Source organism: Papilio machaon, chromosome 25 (assembly GCF_912999745.1).
Source record: "Papilio machaon chromosome 25, ilPapMach1.1, whole genome shotgun sequence".
Lineage (NCBI taxonomy): Eukaryota > Metazoa > Arthropoda > Insecta > Lepidoptera > Papilionidae > Papilio > Papilio machaon.
The window spans coordinates 1002131-1021330 of NC_060010.1; the positions used below are offsets into that span (position 1 = coordinate 1002131).

The window sequence follows — 19200 nt, forward strand, 5'->3', positions numbered from 1 at the left end:
TTGCGGACAGACAGACAAAAAAATTTTAAACAGCAACCCAAGTAAGAATTATAACTTTCTCTCCGATACTCCAATACTCCAATTTGATTAATATGTATTATATAATATAGAATATTTCAATAACAATTTTAATACCTTTTATTATAAAAAAAGATAAGATTGTAGTACATACGAATAACTTACCTTTTAGATACATTAAAGGTAGACGTAACGTCTGACCTTTTTAACCTTTAAAAATGATAAATTATCGTGTTTATCAATAAGCTTGTCATAAATATATTTTCAGATAAAATAAATAAATAATACTATATTTAATGCTATATAATATCATTTGGATATACCTAGAAGCGAAACCTGACCCTACCTATCCCCTTTTCACACTGCACATAAGGGATCCTTTATTAATTATGTGTCGCTTGAAAGGAAAGAGGTTTCGAAAATATTACGAAACTTCACGATGAGGCCGAGGATTCGAGTAAAATATATTTCAATATACAATATATAAATTTTATATTTAATAACTAGCTGTCGCCCGCGACTCAGTCCGCGCGCAGTTAAAAAAAAAAAAAACAAAAAAAAATAGATGTTGGCCGATTCTCAGACCTACTGAATATGCTCACAAAATTTCATGAGAATCGGTCAAGCCGTTTCGGAGGAGTACGGTGACGAAAACTGTGACACGAGAATTTTATATATTAGATTAATTTTTGACTTGACACCAGTATGTTCTCAAACTTAAAACTCCGCTCAAGTAAGACTTTGACATGTCATCCCTTTTTATTGTCTTTGACAAAATAGAGACAACAATATAAATATCACCGCAGTACTATTTTACAGATAGGGTCGCCAGGTTGCCAAACCTTTAAGCCGGATAGACCATCCAGTTTGGCCGGACATTTGGACACCCTATATTATTTAGGATTTTGTCTCAGTATTAATAGGTACACTGTCGTTTGGGAAATATAAAAAGCCTAACAAAAGTCGGAAAACCGTTTATTTTGGCCGGACACGCAATCAAAAAGCCTACCTATGTCCGGCTTTATCCGGACGCATGGCAACGCTATTTACAGATATGCGTGATTATTTTATAGTCCAGTGCAAATTGCATTGATATGATAGCAGTGCATTTTGATATGAGTTCATTTGTTTGCTTGCTTTTGTTTTCATTCGACGTGCAATTGATTAATACGGTGAGTGTTTCTAATTCACAATTTAATTTTATATCTTACGATGAAAGTTAACGTCTTGATAATTGCACATATCGATGGCTTCTACGAATAAGGGCCAATTTGCAAATTGACAATTATTCAGGAGAGGCCCTCAATGTTTCAACCATATACGAAAAGATGCCTCATATGCCCTTTTACTTAATCAAAACACGTTAACACCTGTAAATGTGTATTTGTGTTTAGTACATGTTGTTAACTAGACTAAGATGTAGCTTTAACATAAAAAAGTAAATATCATCAATTTGTTACTTTGGCCCCATCGATATCTGCTAAGAAATTCAAAGATGTATCAAGTCAACCAATCTTCACTGAGCCATTGTGATTGTCTGAGGCGTAATTATCAATTTAGGGTAACGGATGAATAATCCATTTTGTGTAAATAAGTCACATAGATGCCCAATCGTTTTGATCGCCATAAAATAACGATGAGCCTAGCACGGAAATTTTCGACACGCTCCTTTGTAACGGCATCGCCGAAATGCGTCAAAATTTATATGAGATTTGTTGGTGTACTCACGGAAGGGGCTTCTCCATAAATGTTGTCAATGACGTTACGATGACGTTCTCTTAGAATAGGTAGCTCATAAGTACGGACATCTGATCAAATGGTCTCGGATACGAATCCAGTGATTCGACTATTATCGTGAATCATAACGGGGCTTAGAAGTTACTTAGAATTAAAATTTCAAGTAATCTGCTAAAATTATTTTAAAAAACTAGCTGTCGTCCGCAACTCCGTCTGCGCGGAATTAAAAAAAAACTTTATTAGTAGCCTATGTGTTCTTCCTCACCATGCTCTACATCTATGCCAAATTTCATCAAGATACGTTGAGCCGTTCCAGAGATACCTTCAAACAAACATCCATCCATCTAAATATTCGCATTTATAATGTTAGTAAGATTAACCAACGTTATACCATTTCGACTTTAGTTTAAATCTAATTAATTTTCAGTTGCAACGATATAGAAATGGCCCCGTCAGCGTCCGACGAAGACTATAGAAGTCTCACTCAAGTGTCACCCGCTCTAACCGAAGACAAGATTAACAGCGCCCTCTCTGATTGGTTTAGAGAATCTGTGGTATTCACACGATGGGAGGTATGCTTTAGAGTTATAATGACTTATTAACTAGACTATTCAAACTTTCGTAAGACATTATCATTAACTTATATAGGCACGGCTAAAACACTCACGTATATATATCCGGTGTCGTCACCGACTATTTTCGAGCCCATCGGGGGCCCTTTATCAGGGTGAGTGGGACTGGTATTATTTCGCGGACGCGGCCCGTCGCTCACCGACACCGGATATATATACGTGAGTGCTTTAGCCATTCCTATATAAGTTAATATTAACTAGACATTTTAACAAGTATTTTTGCTAAAATAACTTCCGATTACGATATTTCAAAAACTAAACATTGCGCTAGCAAATAAGAATAAAAAGTCAATTGAAACATTCAATTAATCAATAATCAATGTATATTTTATTTAAAAGATAACGCCATAATGCTTGCCGTTGAATGCACTTGTCTCATACAATTGTAAGTTTGTTTACATGTAATAGAGGTTATCATACAAACGCGTTCGTTCACCGAACAAACACGTTCGTTCACCGAACACAACTTATATTTTATAGGTTGTTTGTGTGGCAAAAGTGTGTTCTAATAATATTTTGATCGACGTGTCAAAGTTGAAAACGTGGAATAAAAAAGTAGCCTAAGTTAGTATCACACAAATAAGCTATCTTCCTGTAAAATTTCGTCATAATCGGTCCAGTCGCTTCGGAGATTACCAGACAGACAGACATATAGAAAGACATACAAACAGACAGACAAAAAATTTCAAGTTTGGACTTTTTGTTCTTATCAACGCAAATATCTTATGCTATTTTCTTTTTCGATATTACACACAGACACTCCATTTACAGTTGTATTATTATTTTCCAGTACGTCGGAGAAATAGGCAAAGGCGACTCCTATTTAAGCGAAGTCCGTAAAATACGAATTCACGGTGTAAATCACTATGGTGTTGACAGAAATATACAAGTTATATTGAAGACGATACCACGTAACATCTGCAGACGTCTCACTTTTAGAAGTGACCAGTTCTTTAAAAATGAAATCGCTTTCTATACAAAAGTTCTACCTAATCTATTACAATTCCAATCAACAACAAAGGTAACTGAGCCATTTGATAGTAATGTTGAATTATTTCTGACACATTGTGATGGTTTAAACGATGCTATTTGTTTAGAAGACGTCTCTAACCAAGGATATGAGAATATTGTACGACAAGAAACAATCGATTTGGAACATTGTAAGGCTACTATAAAAACATTAGCCAAATTCCACGCACTATCCTTTGCAATGAAAGATCAAGAGCCAGAAAAATTTGCAAGAATAAGCAAAGAAATTTCAGAGACATACTTTGATTATAAATTATGGGATTGGTATAAAAGATTCTGGGATAGAATAAGTACTATAGCAATAGATGCTGTTGAAAAAGAATATCCAGATTCAATATATTTGAAGAAAATAAAAAAATTCGCTGTACCTGATACTTATTTCAAAATGATTAATGCAGTTAATAATAAACAAAACGCAGTTATATCACATGGTGATCCTTGGACTAATAACTTTTTGTATAAATATAATAATAATAACATAATTAATACAAAAATAATTGATTTTCAATTATCCAGATATGCTAGTCCAGTACTTGATTTAAGTTATTTTATCTATAACAGTACAAGTCAAGATTTAAGACTTAAATATTACGATGATCTGTTGATATATTATTACAAAGTTTTGGCTACACAGATCAAAAATATGGGCAGTGATCCAGACAGAATATATTCCTGGGATAAATTTATGAATGAAGTAAAGAGATATTCGTTCTTCGGTCTGGTTGCCAGTTTTGAAATGACGCCACTAATAATATTGGATCCGGAAGAAGCATTTGATTTAGATATAGAGGTAAAATCTTTACATATTATGTTATAACATGTTACGGATTCATTCATGTAGTCTTCACCAATTTATACCAAAGAAACCTTATCTATGAACACATTGACTTTTGATTTGTATTAAAAATATTGTCTTCTTTCTTTCTCTAGTTGTTCATTATTTATGTTAGAGTCGTAGAAGTGCGCTTGTGTTTTATTTAACTTTGGCATTACAAGAAATTGTGTGAAAATAGTTAATCTAAATTTTTATTACTTTTAATTCTATGTTGTTATTGGAATTTTGAAGCTAAGAAAAAGAAAAAATAACATTTAAATTCAAATGACGTTTTTATAACAATTTATCAAGAAATGAGAAAAGTTTCTGAGACCAAAATGTCCGTTTAAAACAGACTGTTATCTCTGTTTTGTCAAAGATGAATGAAGATATGTTTTAAACGAAGATTCTAGTCTCAGAAACCAATGTTCAATACTATAATTTTCAGGGGAATCAAGAAGTAAACATTGATGAAATGTGGAATATCGGTCCGATAAAAAATAAAGAGAACAGAAGAAGATCTGCTGACAACGTAGTACATTGTGTTGATAATGGTTACATATGAAATGAAAAAATGCAAACGTTATCATGGGAATCCACTGTCCAAACAAAACATAACACTTAACCTCTTGAAGAATTTTTCTTGCTGAACATTTCGAAAATCAACTCTCGATTAGACTTCAAACTTGTAAGATACACTCTACAGCAGGTTAATGCATCTATTATATGTAGTTACGAGATGAGATTCTTAAAACAAATACTAAAATTAAATCAAATAAGATAATAAGGTATTTAATTCGTTATTTTTTTTATTAATAAAAATTATATTTTGATCGTTTTATTTTTATATAAAAACTGATCCTAACTGAAAGAAACCGACCACCTGCGGCTAGCAGCTATAATTACGTGTACGGTGTGCTCTCATGTCCGGAATGTACGAGGATTTTTACAAACAAAATTGGCTACATAAGCCACATGCGAGCACATCAACGTCAAAACCGGAGTTAAAGACAATCGCCAATCCTGCGCGGACTAAGTTCGAATCACGAATTTTCATTCTTTCAAAACTGACTTACAACAAAATTCCACAACATCCATTTATTTACAAACAACATAGTTTTGCTTTTAAGATCCGTAGATTCATCTTTCATTGTGATATCGGTATTACAGAACGCAAAACCTTAGCCTTATTATTAAAAAAAACATAGGCAACGAATACATGTAGTTAACTAGTACATATATAATCAACTAGTATAAGGAAATGTTAAATATAATATTAATTGCTTTATACCATCTTGTTCCAGTATCAGGTAAATGTCTCACTTTTTTAAATATAATTCCAGTATCAGTATTCTTTTTTTTTGATATAAAACTTGTCGCGCGCGACTCCGTCTATATCAATTTAAAAAATTTAGTAGCCTATGTGTTCTTCTAGACTTTATTCAACATCTGTGCCTTTCATCAAGATCCTTTGAGCTGTTCCGGATATACTTTCTAACATACATCCATCCAACCATCTAAACTTTCGCATTTATAATATTAGTAAGATCCCAGTTTGAGAACTCACTTTAAGTTACTCACTTAAGAGCGATTTAAGCAAGATAACAACAAACAAGCAAATAATTATACTAGTATTCAGATATCGTGGCGGCTCTTAAGTTCGCGCGAGTCGCTGCGCAGAACATAATATTAGATGGCGGGGGAGGGCAGTGCGCAGCGCGCCGATCGCCTTGGACCGTCAAGATATTTAAAAAGAAATCTTTTAGATAGCTGCTACCCATAGACATTGGCAACAATAATAAATGAAGCCTACCCCTATTGGTCAGAAGAGATAGATTGAAAAAAGAATATCATTTTGGAACGAAGTTCCTTATCGCGCGTTGTGAATGGGGGCTAGACGGAAAAAATTCTTACGAAAAGTTGTTACGACACTTTTTGCTATAGTATGTTAACGACGAATGAGCGCTACTTCACCTTGGCAACGACGTGACAATATATAACGAAAATTCATAGAAATAAAATGTACTTCTTGTGAAGACTTAAGTTTTTTATTCATAGAATAAACATTGGTTCCTTCAGTAATTAATTGAAAGGAACTTCGTTCCATCCGGGTGTCCCTTGACACCTCCTAAGTTTTTTTTTCTATTCATGCTTTCCCTCGTCGAACTCACCTCCACTTCCAAACGTTTTCTTAATAATTCATCTATTGCTAAAATAATTTCTACTGTCAATTTTATCTAAACTTACAAATACCCCTTCAAAAAGAATGTAAGAGTTAGGGTTACCTGTTAAAAATAATGGGAAATACTAGAATTAGGCTCTAAACTGTTTTATTTTGCAAAATTTTTCGGTTCCAGAAACTCAAGTAACATTAAGCGGATTGGGTGCTGAATGTAAGTAATTACACTATAATTAAAAATGCTGTAAAGTAGATAGATTCGTATGTTTTTAATAATTAAAGTTAAATCAATTAACTCAAAAACTACCAGACTGACTTAGACAATTCTTTAACTAGTACATATATGCTACATATTCTAATACTAAAAAAATATACGTCAAACTTTCATAACCTCTCCTTTCAATTAAATTTTTAAATGGCAATGGTCACATAAAAGTTTTGCGGAAATAAAAAATCTTTTTGTCAGTGCTGTATTTTAAATTTTAATTGAGTTTTTTTATTGACATTGTTTGATCTAGATAATAAAACTGGTCTGGTGGAGGAAACCTGTGGTATAGACAACTCTGCACTCGATGATGTTCAAGAAGGACCATCCTTTATTGAAACGTACCCATGGTTTGGGGTTATTGTGTTTCCACTTGGTAAGTGAAACCATGTCATATTTAACACCGAACCGAACTCATTAATTGATCTTTCTTCTTTTTTATCTTGTTGCTACAAATTTAACCAATCTGATGAAAGAAATAGCAATGTAATAACCTGAATCGTTTAGACAGAAGTCTTCAAACGAAGCGTATATGTTGCGTATAAAAATCGCAAGAAGAAATAAATGACTGTCAAATGTTTTTGGCAGATTAAAACACAAAGGAACCGTAAAACGTTATTGTTACATTAAAACTTTTAGTACACGGGAAAACCAGCGCGGCCTTCAGTGACAAGCAGCATCAGCTGAATCTCTTTCCATTAGCCAAGAACTATTTTTTTCTCTTTAATTGATATCTTTTGTAACTGTAATTTGTTTTGTTTTTGGTTAATAAACTATATATTTTATTTTTATATAATATCTGTCTCCATCCAGTGGAAAGTAAAAGTTATAATGTTGTTTATGTATAATGTCATTCAACTTCTACTATTCTTTTATTTACAGAGGGTTTAATAACATCATCTCCGGTAGTGTTGATAACAAAACAATTGGTTATCGGCGCGGCTATCGAAATAGCAAATCTACCCAAAGTCGATTTCAGGTTATGTCTTTATTCTCGTTTAACCAAACCCTAACTGATATTTTATTGATTAATGTTCTTCCATTTTCTTTGACAAAACAACGACAACAATATAATCATTGACAACAAATTGTAAATACACAAACCTGAATCACATTTTATTTTTATATTCTAAGATGGCAAAGCAAGCGGCCATTGAATTCGCCGAAATTGTGAAGCGACCAATCCGTTGCCTACCTATAATAGATGGAGGAGTCCGACTATGCGTCTCGTCTTCAACGAATCCATTCCCCTTCCCATCCTATCCTTATATGGAAGAGTGGGAAGGGAAAGAGGTCTAAAATTTGGCCATCAGACTGTACGCGGATTTGCTTCCAGTTGACTCCTGTCTTCTGTGTGGTCGTGGTGTTGTTGCTGTGAGGAGTTAGTTAATTTATATTAGTAATATATTTTTTTAGGGCTAGAACTAAAGTGATACTCGGTACGAACTGCAAAGGACGTAGGCACAGCGTAGTAGAATATTCCTATCATCCGGACTTCCAGAAAAATACATACAGTTCACTCGTTTTGATTCAAATACAGCCGGACTTCGAAGTAGGTAAGTGTCACTCATACTACCAAACTAAACGTAATAAAAACTAGATGGCGCTGTTATCATGTTTCAATTGACGATACGTTTTATACAGAGATTTATTTAATTGTCTCAGAAATCAACGGTAAGTGTCAATATTTTCCAGAGCTTCGGCCTATTTGCGGACCTCCGAGTATGATAAATAAGCCAGATTTCTATGCAGTTTCTCTTGCAGAAGGTAATTTTATTTGTTTTATTTCATCAGGAAGGATCACCAAGCGCTGGTTCATAAATTATAAAAAATACATCAGATGTCTTAGTGACTATCATTTTTTGTTTAATACATAATTTTAAACGTATTTGGTTTTCAGATTGCATGTCGTCAGCAGTAGAAATTTACAAAATGTCATATGTTGATACTAAAGAATGCAGATCGTATTATCGCAGAACTGGAGTAAGTTTTTTTTTACAAAGAGGCAAAGGTTCAAACTGTTCAGCCAATGTTCGACCAAAGTTTTTTATTTACTTTTAAGTCGTATCGTAGGCAAGTCTGGTGCCAATTCTGCCACTCAGTTACATAGCATCTAACTTATTTTTGGAACGAAGTTCCTTATCGCGCGTTGTGAAAGGGGGCTAGACGGAAAAAATTCTTACGAAAAGTTGTCACGACACTTTTTGCTATAGTAAGTATGTTAACGACGAATGAGCGCTACTTCACCATGGCAACGACGTGACAATATATAACGAAAATTCATAGAAATAAAATGTACTTCTTGTGAAGACTTAAGTTTTTTATTCATAGAATAAACATTGGTTCCTTCACTAATTAATCGAAAGGAACTTCGTTCCATCCGGGTGTCCCTTGACACCTCTCAAGTTTTTTTTATACTTTTAGTTGACTTATTAATTAATTTAATATTAACTATATTAAGTTTATTTCACTTTGGTATTTATAAAAATATACTTGATGATTTTTTTTGTTCTAGTTAAATGTCAAAAGTATTTGGCCGAAGTACACTGTGTGTGCCAAAGCGCATCGCGGGGGGGAGTGTCTTTGGCAGAGCGGAGTGTTCCTCGTCACCAAACATGAAAAAAGATGGAAGTTGGTAAGTAAATAATAACAATACTATGTCATAGCACACTATAAACATTCAAAGTTTTTTCATTGGTATATTAAATATTATTTTATATATCATTCCTATATTAATCATTTTTTTCCCGACTGACAAGAGTGCAATTGTACGTATGTATTTAAATTTCATATTGAGCAGGGGCGACCAACCGGTCGATCGTACGCGTGGTCGTACATAGCAAGGAAAATTAATAAAAATACGTAAAACATAACGCAGCAGAAATTGCTCAGACACAAGACTCACACTAAGAAAAGTTTTCAGTGTTATTATTTCCTTATTTAAATAAAAATACAACAAGGGGTTTCTAATTGTTAGATTGTAAAGGGTTTCCTCAGTAAATAGTTAATCTCTGGTCTAATCAAATTGACGATCCTTATCCTGAACGGTTGAACTGCTTCATTAGATTCATGTTCGTCTTCTCAGTATGTGACAGTATTTTTTTATTACATACAGTGGTTTTTTTCAGATTGGATTCGGTGTCTACGGACCAGGGTGTTCGTCTCCCGCTAGGTTTTTAGACTACGGCATGTATCAGCAGTGGGTACGCAACAACATACAGAGGATCGGTCGACCTGCTATTACCAGACTGGCTGGCAACCATATCGTTATGAGAAGACGTTAGTTGCCATATTATAGTACCAGTTTCAATTCAAACCCTTAACTGTATGCACAACAAGTTATAACCATAGACAACCTAGAAATAGAAAATTAAAATTATTTCTGGTGAAACACTTGTTCTCACGTATGTATATAATATAGGTTAACCTTTTTTATACAATGTCACTTTATCTCACAATTATCACAAATAAACTATAATAGTGAGATATGTTAATGGCTGCCATGTAAGAAAATTGACGTACCTCTTTTTAGAGATCGTCTATTATTTAAGTGAGGCTTAAAAGGGGGAGATTAATTCCGAAAACAATTACGAAACATCATGAAGGAGGGAGGGTTCAAATAAAACATCACGTGTATTTATTTTCTGACGACTTAATTTACATGAATTTAATGTATAAATTATTACTTTGTACAAAAAATACAGACGTAAATAGGAGACCGAGGTAGTCTTAAACATCGCCACATACCACCAGAGGTGCGGTGAATGTCTAAAAGTTGTTAAAAAAGTCACGCGATTAATAGACCAGGTTAGTTAATTCGGCGTTGGATCGAAATTATGTGTCAAGTTGGCACGTCGGATACAAGATTAAGCTTGTTTCTGAAGTGCCAAATCAAATGCTGTACCAGACCCATCGTCAATACATTGTTTCTTACAGGTTTAACAACAGTGCAAAGATTTGGGCCGTGTGATCCAGAAGAAACGAAAGTTGAAATCTACACCGACCACTCCTCAATACAACCTGTGAGCGCAAAACCTCGTAACGCCTACTATAATGTAAGTTGCACATTTAAAACTATGTTATCAAACTATCGAGAAAATCTAAACAATCTGGAATTTTTAAATCAAACTCATTTATAAATTGACGCTATATGTTACAGCAATTCGTAAAGGTGGTACTTCATTGAATATAAAGGAAATGACACTCAATGAAGTTTCACCTTTACAATTCACTAAAATACAACACATCAAATTGCAAATTGAAGAGCGTCGGTGGCTCAGGGGTTAGACACTTGACTTGCAATCTGCAAGTCCTGGGTTCGAATCCCGTCATGTACTAATGTGTTTTTCGATTTACATATGTACATTTATCCGACGTTCTTACGGTGAAGGAAAACATCGTGATGCTGCACATATCAGAGAAGAAATTCAATGATATGTGTGAAGTCAACCCGCACTTGGCCAGCGTAGTTGACTATGGGCTAGTCACCCCTAACTTGGGGTAGGCTCCGAGCCCCTTGGTGGGGACGTATAGTGAGCTGACGATGATTTGCAAATTCGTTTGACATGCAATTTGCCAAAATTTGGGGGGGGGCTAACAGACAGTATAAACAATAAGCCAGTGATACAACCACATTGTTGCATACATCTGCCTTAAATTATATTTCTCAACAGTTCACAATCCTGGCTGGATACGAGTATTCATGTATCGTATTTCGAGCCAACCAAGATATTGGAGAAGAACCAACGATTCATTTGAAAAGGATGTGCATAGCTAAACATATAGCTTGTTACCAATTTACAACATTGCAAATCGATTTCGAAGTTACCATTGGTTACTTCGATAAAGTTGAATATCATATTAATGTATATGGAATTGAACTGAAGCTATTAGATGCAAAGCGCATGAATGTACTCTCGAATGCTAGACATTATCATCCACCTATAGATAAAACGTATACACCTTACATTTACTCTGGATGGGGTATTGGATAAAGCAGGATAAGATTTTAGATAGAGAAAGAGATGATGACGCTAGCAAGATTGTCTTTTGTTTCCTTCTCACTCTCCCTTTGAATATTTTGTTCTATTTTTAAATCATTTATGGAAGGTATCAATTCGTCAACGTTCCAATTTCAAATTCATTTTTTTTAACTCGTCATAGATTTTAATAGAGTTTTTTTCAAAACTAGAATTTATTTTTTGATTTCGAGATGACGAAATAAAACGGTTTCAAAAGACAATCTCGCTTCAAAACTGCATATTCGTTTATGACTATTTTCTATATTTGTCACACTTACCTAGTATAAAAAAGCTAAAACTCAAAGCTAGCAATTCTTAGAACTAACGACGATATACTTGTATTTCTTACACAAATATGACAGAATTTCATATAGGAAAGGTATATTGCGTCATCATCTCACACCGTTCCGTACCTCCATCCGGACTACCACAGAAATATGTTTCCGTTACAACTTCTAAGCCGATTTTAAAATTGTATGCCGTCTATCACACCGTACCGAATACCTACTTATTGTACCAATGAATTGTCTTATTTATAATTTATATGTAATAAATAAATTTCTTTAGAAATTGAGGTTTTTGTTTATATTTTGAAAACCACAAATAAGATTCCGATGGTTGTCTGATATTATTTGAAAACTGCTATAATTACAGTAGAAGTTGTAAATAATTATATAAAATAGTTAAAGAAATAGAAAAATAAAACTGACTAAAGGAAAGGAAAACAAATAAAATAAGACATTAACCCCTAGAATCTCAATTATTTAACAAAACGGAGAAGTATAAAGTACAATAATCCGTTTGCTAATGATTGCATATGTCTGTAAAATACAGGTACTCTTAAAGAACCATTGATTACACTACAGTGTATAACACATCCATATTTAAGACGCCGTATGGAAAATATACTTGTTTTCAATCCAGTGAATGCAACGAATTCAATTTCTTCGAATACTCATACTTTATATTTTGAACGTGTGACGTCACACAGACACACACACACCGCATCGAGCACAATAAAACTGTAATATCCTGTTCGGAGTGCACAGAATTTGTGCAGGAAAGATTTCCAGACGAGTTTCGGGCAGTACGTGCTCGTAGGAATCTTTAGTTGGGAAATATAATATTTAATAGAATAGGCCGGAAATTGAGTTCCATGTTACTTTAAGAGTTTAAACATATTTTAAACGTCACTAAGGTAAGTTTTCAAATTAGAACAAAAATGGTACAAATAAATAAGTCAATAATAAACAGTAAAATAATAAAACTATTGCGCCACCAGGAATTTAATAACCTCGCCATATTGCAGAAAAGTTTAGAACTAATTTCTCTGTGCACATTGTAAAGATATATAATCAAAAAGGCTATTAAATCAAGCCCAGGCTAAGTTTTTTACATTCTTGATTAGCTTATAATAAAGAGGCAGTTAAATTTAAGATTCACAAAACGAAAGGTTGTACTAGTTGTTAGGGCCCTAGAATTTCGGACTGTATGAAAGGCTGGTTTACTGCCGTCTTGAATCACGATAAACAATTCCGGTCAAGGTTCATTCGGAAAGGTCGTCGGTTGCCGGTGGGGTCCGAGGAAGCGAGTGTCGTTGCCCGTCCGCTCGTTCGCGCTGCCGGTCGTGACGTCGGTCGTGACATCGCGGGGCCAGTCTTTCCATGTCTCAACTCTAGTAGTATAAAATCATAGGTAGTTTTAGTAGTACAGTTACTACTTTACGTACTACTTTAGTAGTACAGGTAGCTTGTTATTTTCGAATATCTTGGCGGCCTAGTCTTCGATGCGTTGTACAATGCCTTCTTCCGCATTCCGCTACGCCTAGCTGCGTAACGACTCGTTAAAAACCGCCAAGATATCTGAAATCTATAATACTAGTAGTACATAATTGATGATTGTAAAGAAAAAATGGTTATTGTGAAAAAACTATAAAAGACATATATGCTATCGCGGACTTTCATTTAAAACATTTAAAGAGCTATAATCTTCCATACATAATTTTATGTAGGTCCTATAGTTTAGCCTACGTAAGCGATGAAAGCAAAAAAGTCCCTAATTTTCGCAACGTATTTTGAATCTAAACTCAAAATCTACTAGTCTTTTAGTTATTTAAAATGAAGTCGGCTAAAAATAATCAAAAAATGGGACCCATCTGCAAGCACTACCCTTCGATTAAAATAGTTGTTATCAAAATCGGAGAACCAGGGGCGGAGCATCGCGGTAACATACTTAAAAAAAATACAGTTGAATTGAAAAACCAAAGTTGTGCTACTACTACCATTAGTTTTGCGAATAGTATTACTGTTTTGGATGTACTGGATTTCATTGTAGAAACAAAACAAAAGCTTATCAATATTTCTGATTTTTGTTATGTCAAAAACAGTATGTTTTTGTACAAGTGTGTGGTCATTATTTGGTTTTAACGAGGTTAAAATGTAAAATGTAGTTTGTCAATAATGTAAATTATTCCGTTTTAGATTGGAATAAATATGCTATTATTTATATTTTAATATCTCTATGTATTGCTAAGGCAAGCACTTATACATAAATACATATCCAATCCACCGACATTCAACAAAAATATTCGTAATAAGAACTTCGGATGGACGTTAGTGGACACAAGAGTTATGGTCTGGATTCATGAATGCAATCGGAACCACTCCAAATAAACGGATTCGTAAACAGCGCTGGGAGTTCACGGCTGTTCGTATCTGTCGAGAGTCTGCCTCTGCCACTTATTGAGGACCAAATATGAGTATAAGTCATAAGCGACATAAACTAAAAAAATAAAAATAGCTTTAATGATGTGTGTGATTTGCGACTAGATGACGCTGCTCTCACTTTTAATCTCATTGATGCCAAAAAATGTTTTGTTGTTACTGTTAGTCAGTGATTATTGCGAAGTTTCCGTTTGCTTTAAGGTGAGTTAAAATGTATTACATGGTTGATACGAGAAGAGTTAAAGTTCCATAAAAATTGTAAAATAGATATATAAACTACTTTGAAATATTAAAGTGCCTGCAATCTCGATAGTTATATATAGATAACGCAAAAACTACTTTTTAATTTTTCATTAAAAAATTCAACCATACAATGTTAAACAATTTTGTTTGGAATAAAAAAAATACTACTCGATTGATCATCGGATGGTGACGCCCTTGATGTATAAGAGGTTAGGAACGTACGAGTAACTCTGATTATTTCTATAGTTTACAGCGAGACTGTAACTATAGTCCGGTCGCGGAGCAGGAAGAATTTCGTACATTGAACTCGCATTACCTGTCTCTGTCGCTCCCGCGTAAATACAATGAGTCTCGCTCGCACAGAAACAAAGGCCGCCGTCCTCAGGGATTCTAAACCTTTAGTTTGTTTGTTTGCATAATAAAAATTTTATGGGCTCCGTTAGAAGGATTACCGAAAAGGTTAATTATTGGTTAGTTCGAAATGAACAATCGAAACGAATATTTGAAAGACGGAAGTGCAGGCATTCATCTATTTTATTGCCGGCTTTCCGATAATTAATTTTTGGTTTTAAAATATTATGCAAATGAATTCTTCACTTCTCGAAATTGAACAATAGAGCAAAGTAACAGTTACTCCGAAACAGAGGAATCAGATTCTGTTTTTTGATTTTTTATTATTAGATACTTGTCTAGATTTTTATTTTTACTTGTATTATTAAATCTAAATAAATGATTTATATAGTAATAACTATATTTTATAAGTTGGTAAATTTTCTTTCACTTTCAAATAATTCATGTAAACCGCACTTAATACAAAAACGTTTGGAACCTCTGTCAGTAGATAAAGAGGTCATTGTACGAAATTCTTCCTGCTCCGCGACCGGACTATAGAAGATAAATTATGTCCTTCGATTTGTTTATAATTGTATTCTATATGATATTAAAAGGTGAAATTTAAATTGTTTATTTTAGAATAATATCTTGTGACTTGTACCACACAGGGTTGCGTCAGTCTCGCATCATTTATTAGTTGAGTTCCGTTATATCGTTGGCTATCATGCGCTCGACGAGCGACGAGAGCACAGGAAATATGATAAATATGAACAATGCGATTATGTCACATACGAATTTACGTTAAATTACACAAATTTTCTATTAGTTTTAAATATTGTTAGTTGTTTAACTGACGCCCAAAGTCAAACGACTATCTAGTGATATAATTCAGTCTAAATTACTCATTGTACGCCTTCCTTTAGTTACCTTAAATGTGTTCTGCCGTTATAAAATATTATTTATAAATAATAATAATTATAGCAAGAGAAATTAACACTATGTGGCTTTGAGTAACCATTAAAGTACACTGAGTGACATTACCCGTTCGGCATAAAAGTCAGAAAGATGACATAATGTTGTCTGAAACATGTTGACTTTTAGAGCTCAGCAAAATGTTGTCTTTTCTATAACTTTTTGCCGATGTCATTTTGAAGCAATCTCAATGATAACTAAATGATGACTTCTCGAGAACATATTTTTTTGTTAATAAAACTTTTAAAAACCAACAGCGGCCATTTTGTTCTATACGGACCTCTCACTCATCCATTAAACAGTGATTGTTGACAAGCGTGAATTGCATCGTAATTCGTTCGGCATTGCTAAGTGTTTTTATTTAATTATTACAACATAAACGTAATATTTTTGACTTAACATACTGGTTGAAAATATAATTAATAGTATTTGTGATTCTTATTATTCAGTTAGTTATCAAGAATTTAATTGCCGAACAAATAAACTTGTAAGTATGAATATAGGTTATAAACACATTTTTTCATATTTTATAACTAATTAAATTATTTAAAATTGTTGTAAGACGATGCTCGTCGCTATTTTAATTAAATGCAGTTTAAATATTTTACTTTTTAAAATATTTCTAAATTTAAACATTTGAATACAATTTTGTTCATTTAATTCATACATAATAAAAAAAAACTTATCAGCATCGTCTTTGTAAAAGTGTCTGATAAAATTTAGAATGCGCTAAAATTTAATGAATATTTTCAATTTCTGATTTGATATTTTTTTAGGATTCAACACAAGATGTAGTTCGTAGTTTTTCGGGATAAAACGTCTGCAATCGTACCTGCATCATGGGTAGATTCAGAATCTCGAACTTTCAAGTGGCCGAAAACAAAAAATCCTACCTTACTAATTATTCGAGCTGATATGGTATGTAACATGGTATGGTATGTATGATGAGGTATGTAACAAATAAAGTTGTTCAATTATATATAATTATTTTGTTCCTTATTAATAAAACACTTTATTTTCAGATAGCGGAATAAATAATATACCAATGCCACCTGCCACGTACGTGAGCCAAAAGGATCAGTAACCACCACCAACATTTAAGACTCCTATATCATTACTTGACCCGTAAAAGTATTTATAATTTTAATAATAAGATTATTTATATTGGTATGTAATATCGTTACTATTCATTGTGTTATCAAATAAACAATAATTAAACCTATTTTCCATGTCAATTTTAATTTTACACTAGCCTCTTAATTTTAACATAAAAACGTTAACTTTATGATCTCTAGAAAATGTTATCTTTCTGATATCTTTTTAATGATCTCTAAAAGATGGCACTAGATGGCTCATAAGAGAGCTTTATGTTAACTTTATTTTAACTTTATGTTGACTTTTTGGTTATCATTTCTGATATCAGATCTTGAATAATGTTAACATTAAGAGAACTTTATGCTATCTTCTTGCCGAACGGGTAAGTACTGAATGTGGCTAAGAGAGTGTCTACACAAGTAAAGAAAATTAAGAAACCTTTAATTTCATTCAAATATTTGTGGGCAGTAACTTGTGACACTGGATGAAATTAAAAAACCTACAATTTTACATTATGTAGCCGACTCCGTCGCTTTTCTGTTCCACAAGTGCGTCGAAGCCAGAGTCTATCGGATAAGCAGATGACGCTCAGCGATGTCGAGACGAAGTCACGTCTTAGATGAGAGATACAACGAGTACATTCAACGATTTATTTACTTTGTCTCGTAGGAAAAGCTTTTTAAAGGACAAAACCTCAACGCGATAATTTGATTGAAAGAGACGTGTAGTTAGGTAAAAGTAAATAAGTATTTCTTTTTTCTTTTAATAGCGACTACAGATACCGAAACCAATGTAACCAAAAATTCAAATAAAGAACTAGATCGGTTCAATCTTTACTAATCATAAAGAGGAAAGATTTATATTTTGTATAGTACCGAATACGCTACTGGAGCGATTTCAAAAATTCTTTGCCACTAGAAAGATACTTTATCACTGAGTAACAGTCTATGTTCTAGATTTTTAATAAAACTCCAGCAAAAACTAGTATGTTATAAATAAGAAGCTAGTAATCTAATACTATTAACAATGTGTACTATTTCTTCACATTAATATCTTCCTTTTTTTTTCAAGTAACAAAATATTACTAAACGTGACGCGTTCTTGAAAAATTACTATGCATTCTAGTTTAATCGCTCTGATTTAATTTATTCATGTCCTTTGACAATAAATAAACAAGCAATTAACGCAGGTTAAGTCTAATAGATCCGATAGAAATTATATTCAACGACCGGATAAAGTTTGACCGGAGCCAGCCCGCATCCGCGCTTTGCATAAACTGCCCGCGGAATATTGATGATTTTATGGTGCGGTATTATTATGGTAAGCTAGTTTATATCGTTGCGATTTTGGAACGATAATGATATACATTAATTTACAGATTTCGGATACTATTGAATAAAATCGGAATTGACTCGAAAATACCACAAAAGGCAGGATTCGTAGAAGGCATGAAGTAGAGTGTTCTGTTTCGTCTACCTTCTCTCCCGCTCTTTTACAATAAGGAATGGATGGGAAAGGGAAAGGGGTTTGGCGAAGTAGGAATGTATAAGGAAAGGAAGTAACCTTTTTTCTCTAAAACGGTTAGACCGATTGTCACTCGTATTCTTTCTCGGAGAGTTATAAAGTCAATTGGATTAAATTGTAAAATAATGGAGTTCAGAAATACTAGTAGGCTCCCTGGTAGTCTGTGTCTTTGTTTTAAATTGTTCAGAATAAGCCGTCGGCCGTTAGCGCAGATTTCGTTGTTCTCTATTGAATTTTAACTAAAGTGGCCGCTACACGGAACTGAGCAATTTGGATTCGAGCCAATGATCTAAAATGGTATTAGAGCCGTATCGTTACTATGATTTGTGTACAACACTCAAATAAATCACCCTTTTTCCGAACGAATGTATTTTATGGCTTCATAAGTAGACCGAAATTTACTATGTTGTTACATGAACTAATTATTTTTAGAAGCAATTGAGTAACAATAAAGAAATCTTTTGTGCGTACAACTTTATACAGCTAAGAACTTTATAACTTACTAGCTATCGCCCACAATTCCATCCAGGCTGGGTGTAAAAAAAGAACTTTAGTAGCCTATGTGTTCCAGGCTATGTTTTACATGATAGTAAGATTATAAATGAGAATGTTAGA

General features: G+C 33.5%; 2 protein-coding genes across 4 annotated transcripts; both read left to right on the top strand.

Annotated features, from left to right (window-relative positions):
* Positions 1 to 1121: 1121 nt before the first annotated feature.
* LOC106716940 lies at positions 1122 to 4977 on the top strand. The gene is made up of 4 exons (XM_014510623.2): positions 1122 to 1190; positions 2183 to 2327; positions 3178 to 4206; positions 4679 to 4977. The coding sequence occupies exons 2-4, from the start codon at positions 2199 to 2201 to the stop codon at positions 4793 to 4795; spliced, it is 1275 nt and encodes a 424-aa protein (XP_014366109.2). The 5' UTR covers positions 1122 to 1190; positions 2183 to 2198; the 3' UTR covers positions 4796 to 4977.
* Positions 4978 to 6563: 1586 nt separating this feature from the next.
* On the top strand, positions 6564 to 11790 carry LOC106716865. Of its 3 annotated transcripts, XM_045684181.1 has the most exons (10): positions 6570 to 6623; positions 6928 to 7050; positions 7557 to 7653; positions 8091 to 8230; positions 8370 to 8441; positions 8575 to 8657; positions 9190 to 9309; positions 9803 to 9953; positions 10611 to 10729; positions 11348 to 11790. In XM_045684181.1, the coding sequence occupies exons 5-10, from the start codon at positions 8399 to 8401 to the stop codon at positions 11666 to 11668; spliced, it is 837 nt and encodes a 278-aa protein (XP_045540137.1). In that variant the 5' UTR covers positions 6570 to 6623; positions 6928 to 7050; positions 7557 to 7653; positions 8091 to 8230; positions 8370 to 8398; the 3' UTR covers positions 11669 to 11790. The 3 variants fall into 3 exon arrangements, with proteins under 3 accessions (XP_045540135.1, XP_045540137.1, XP_045540136.1); XM_045684179.1 differs by lacking the exon at positions 7557 to 7653 and having other exon boundaries at positions 6564 to 6623; XM_045684180.1 differs by lacking the exons at positions 6570 to 6623; positions 7557 to 7653 and having other exon boundaries at positions 6901 to 7050.
* The last annotated feature ends 7410 nt before the right edge of the window (positions 11791 to 19200 follow it).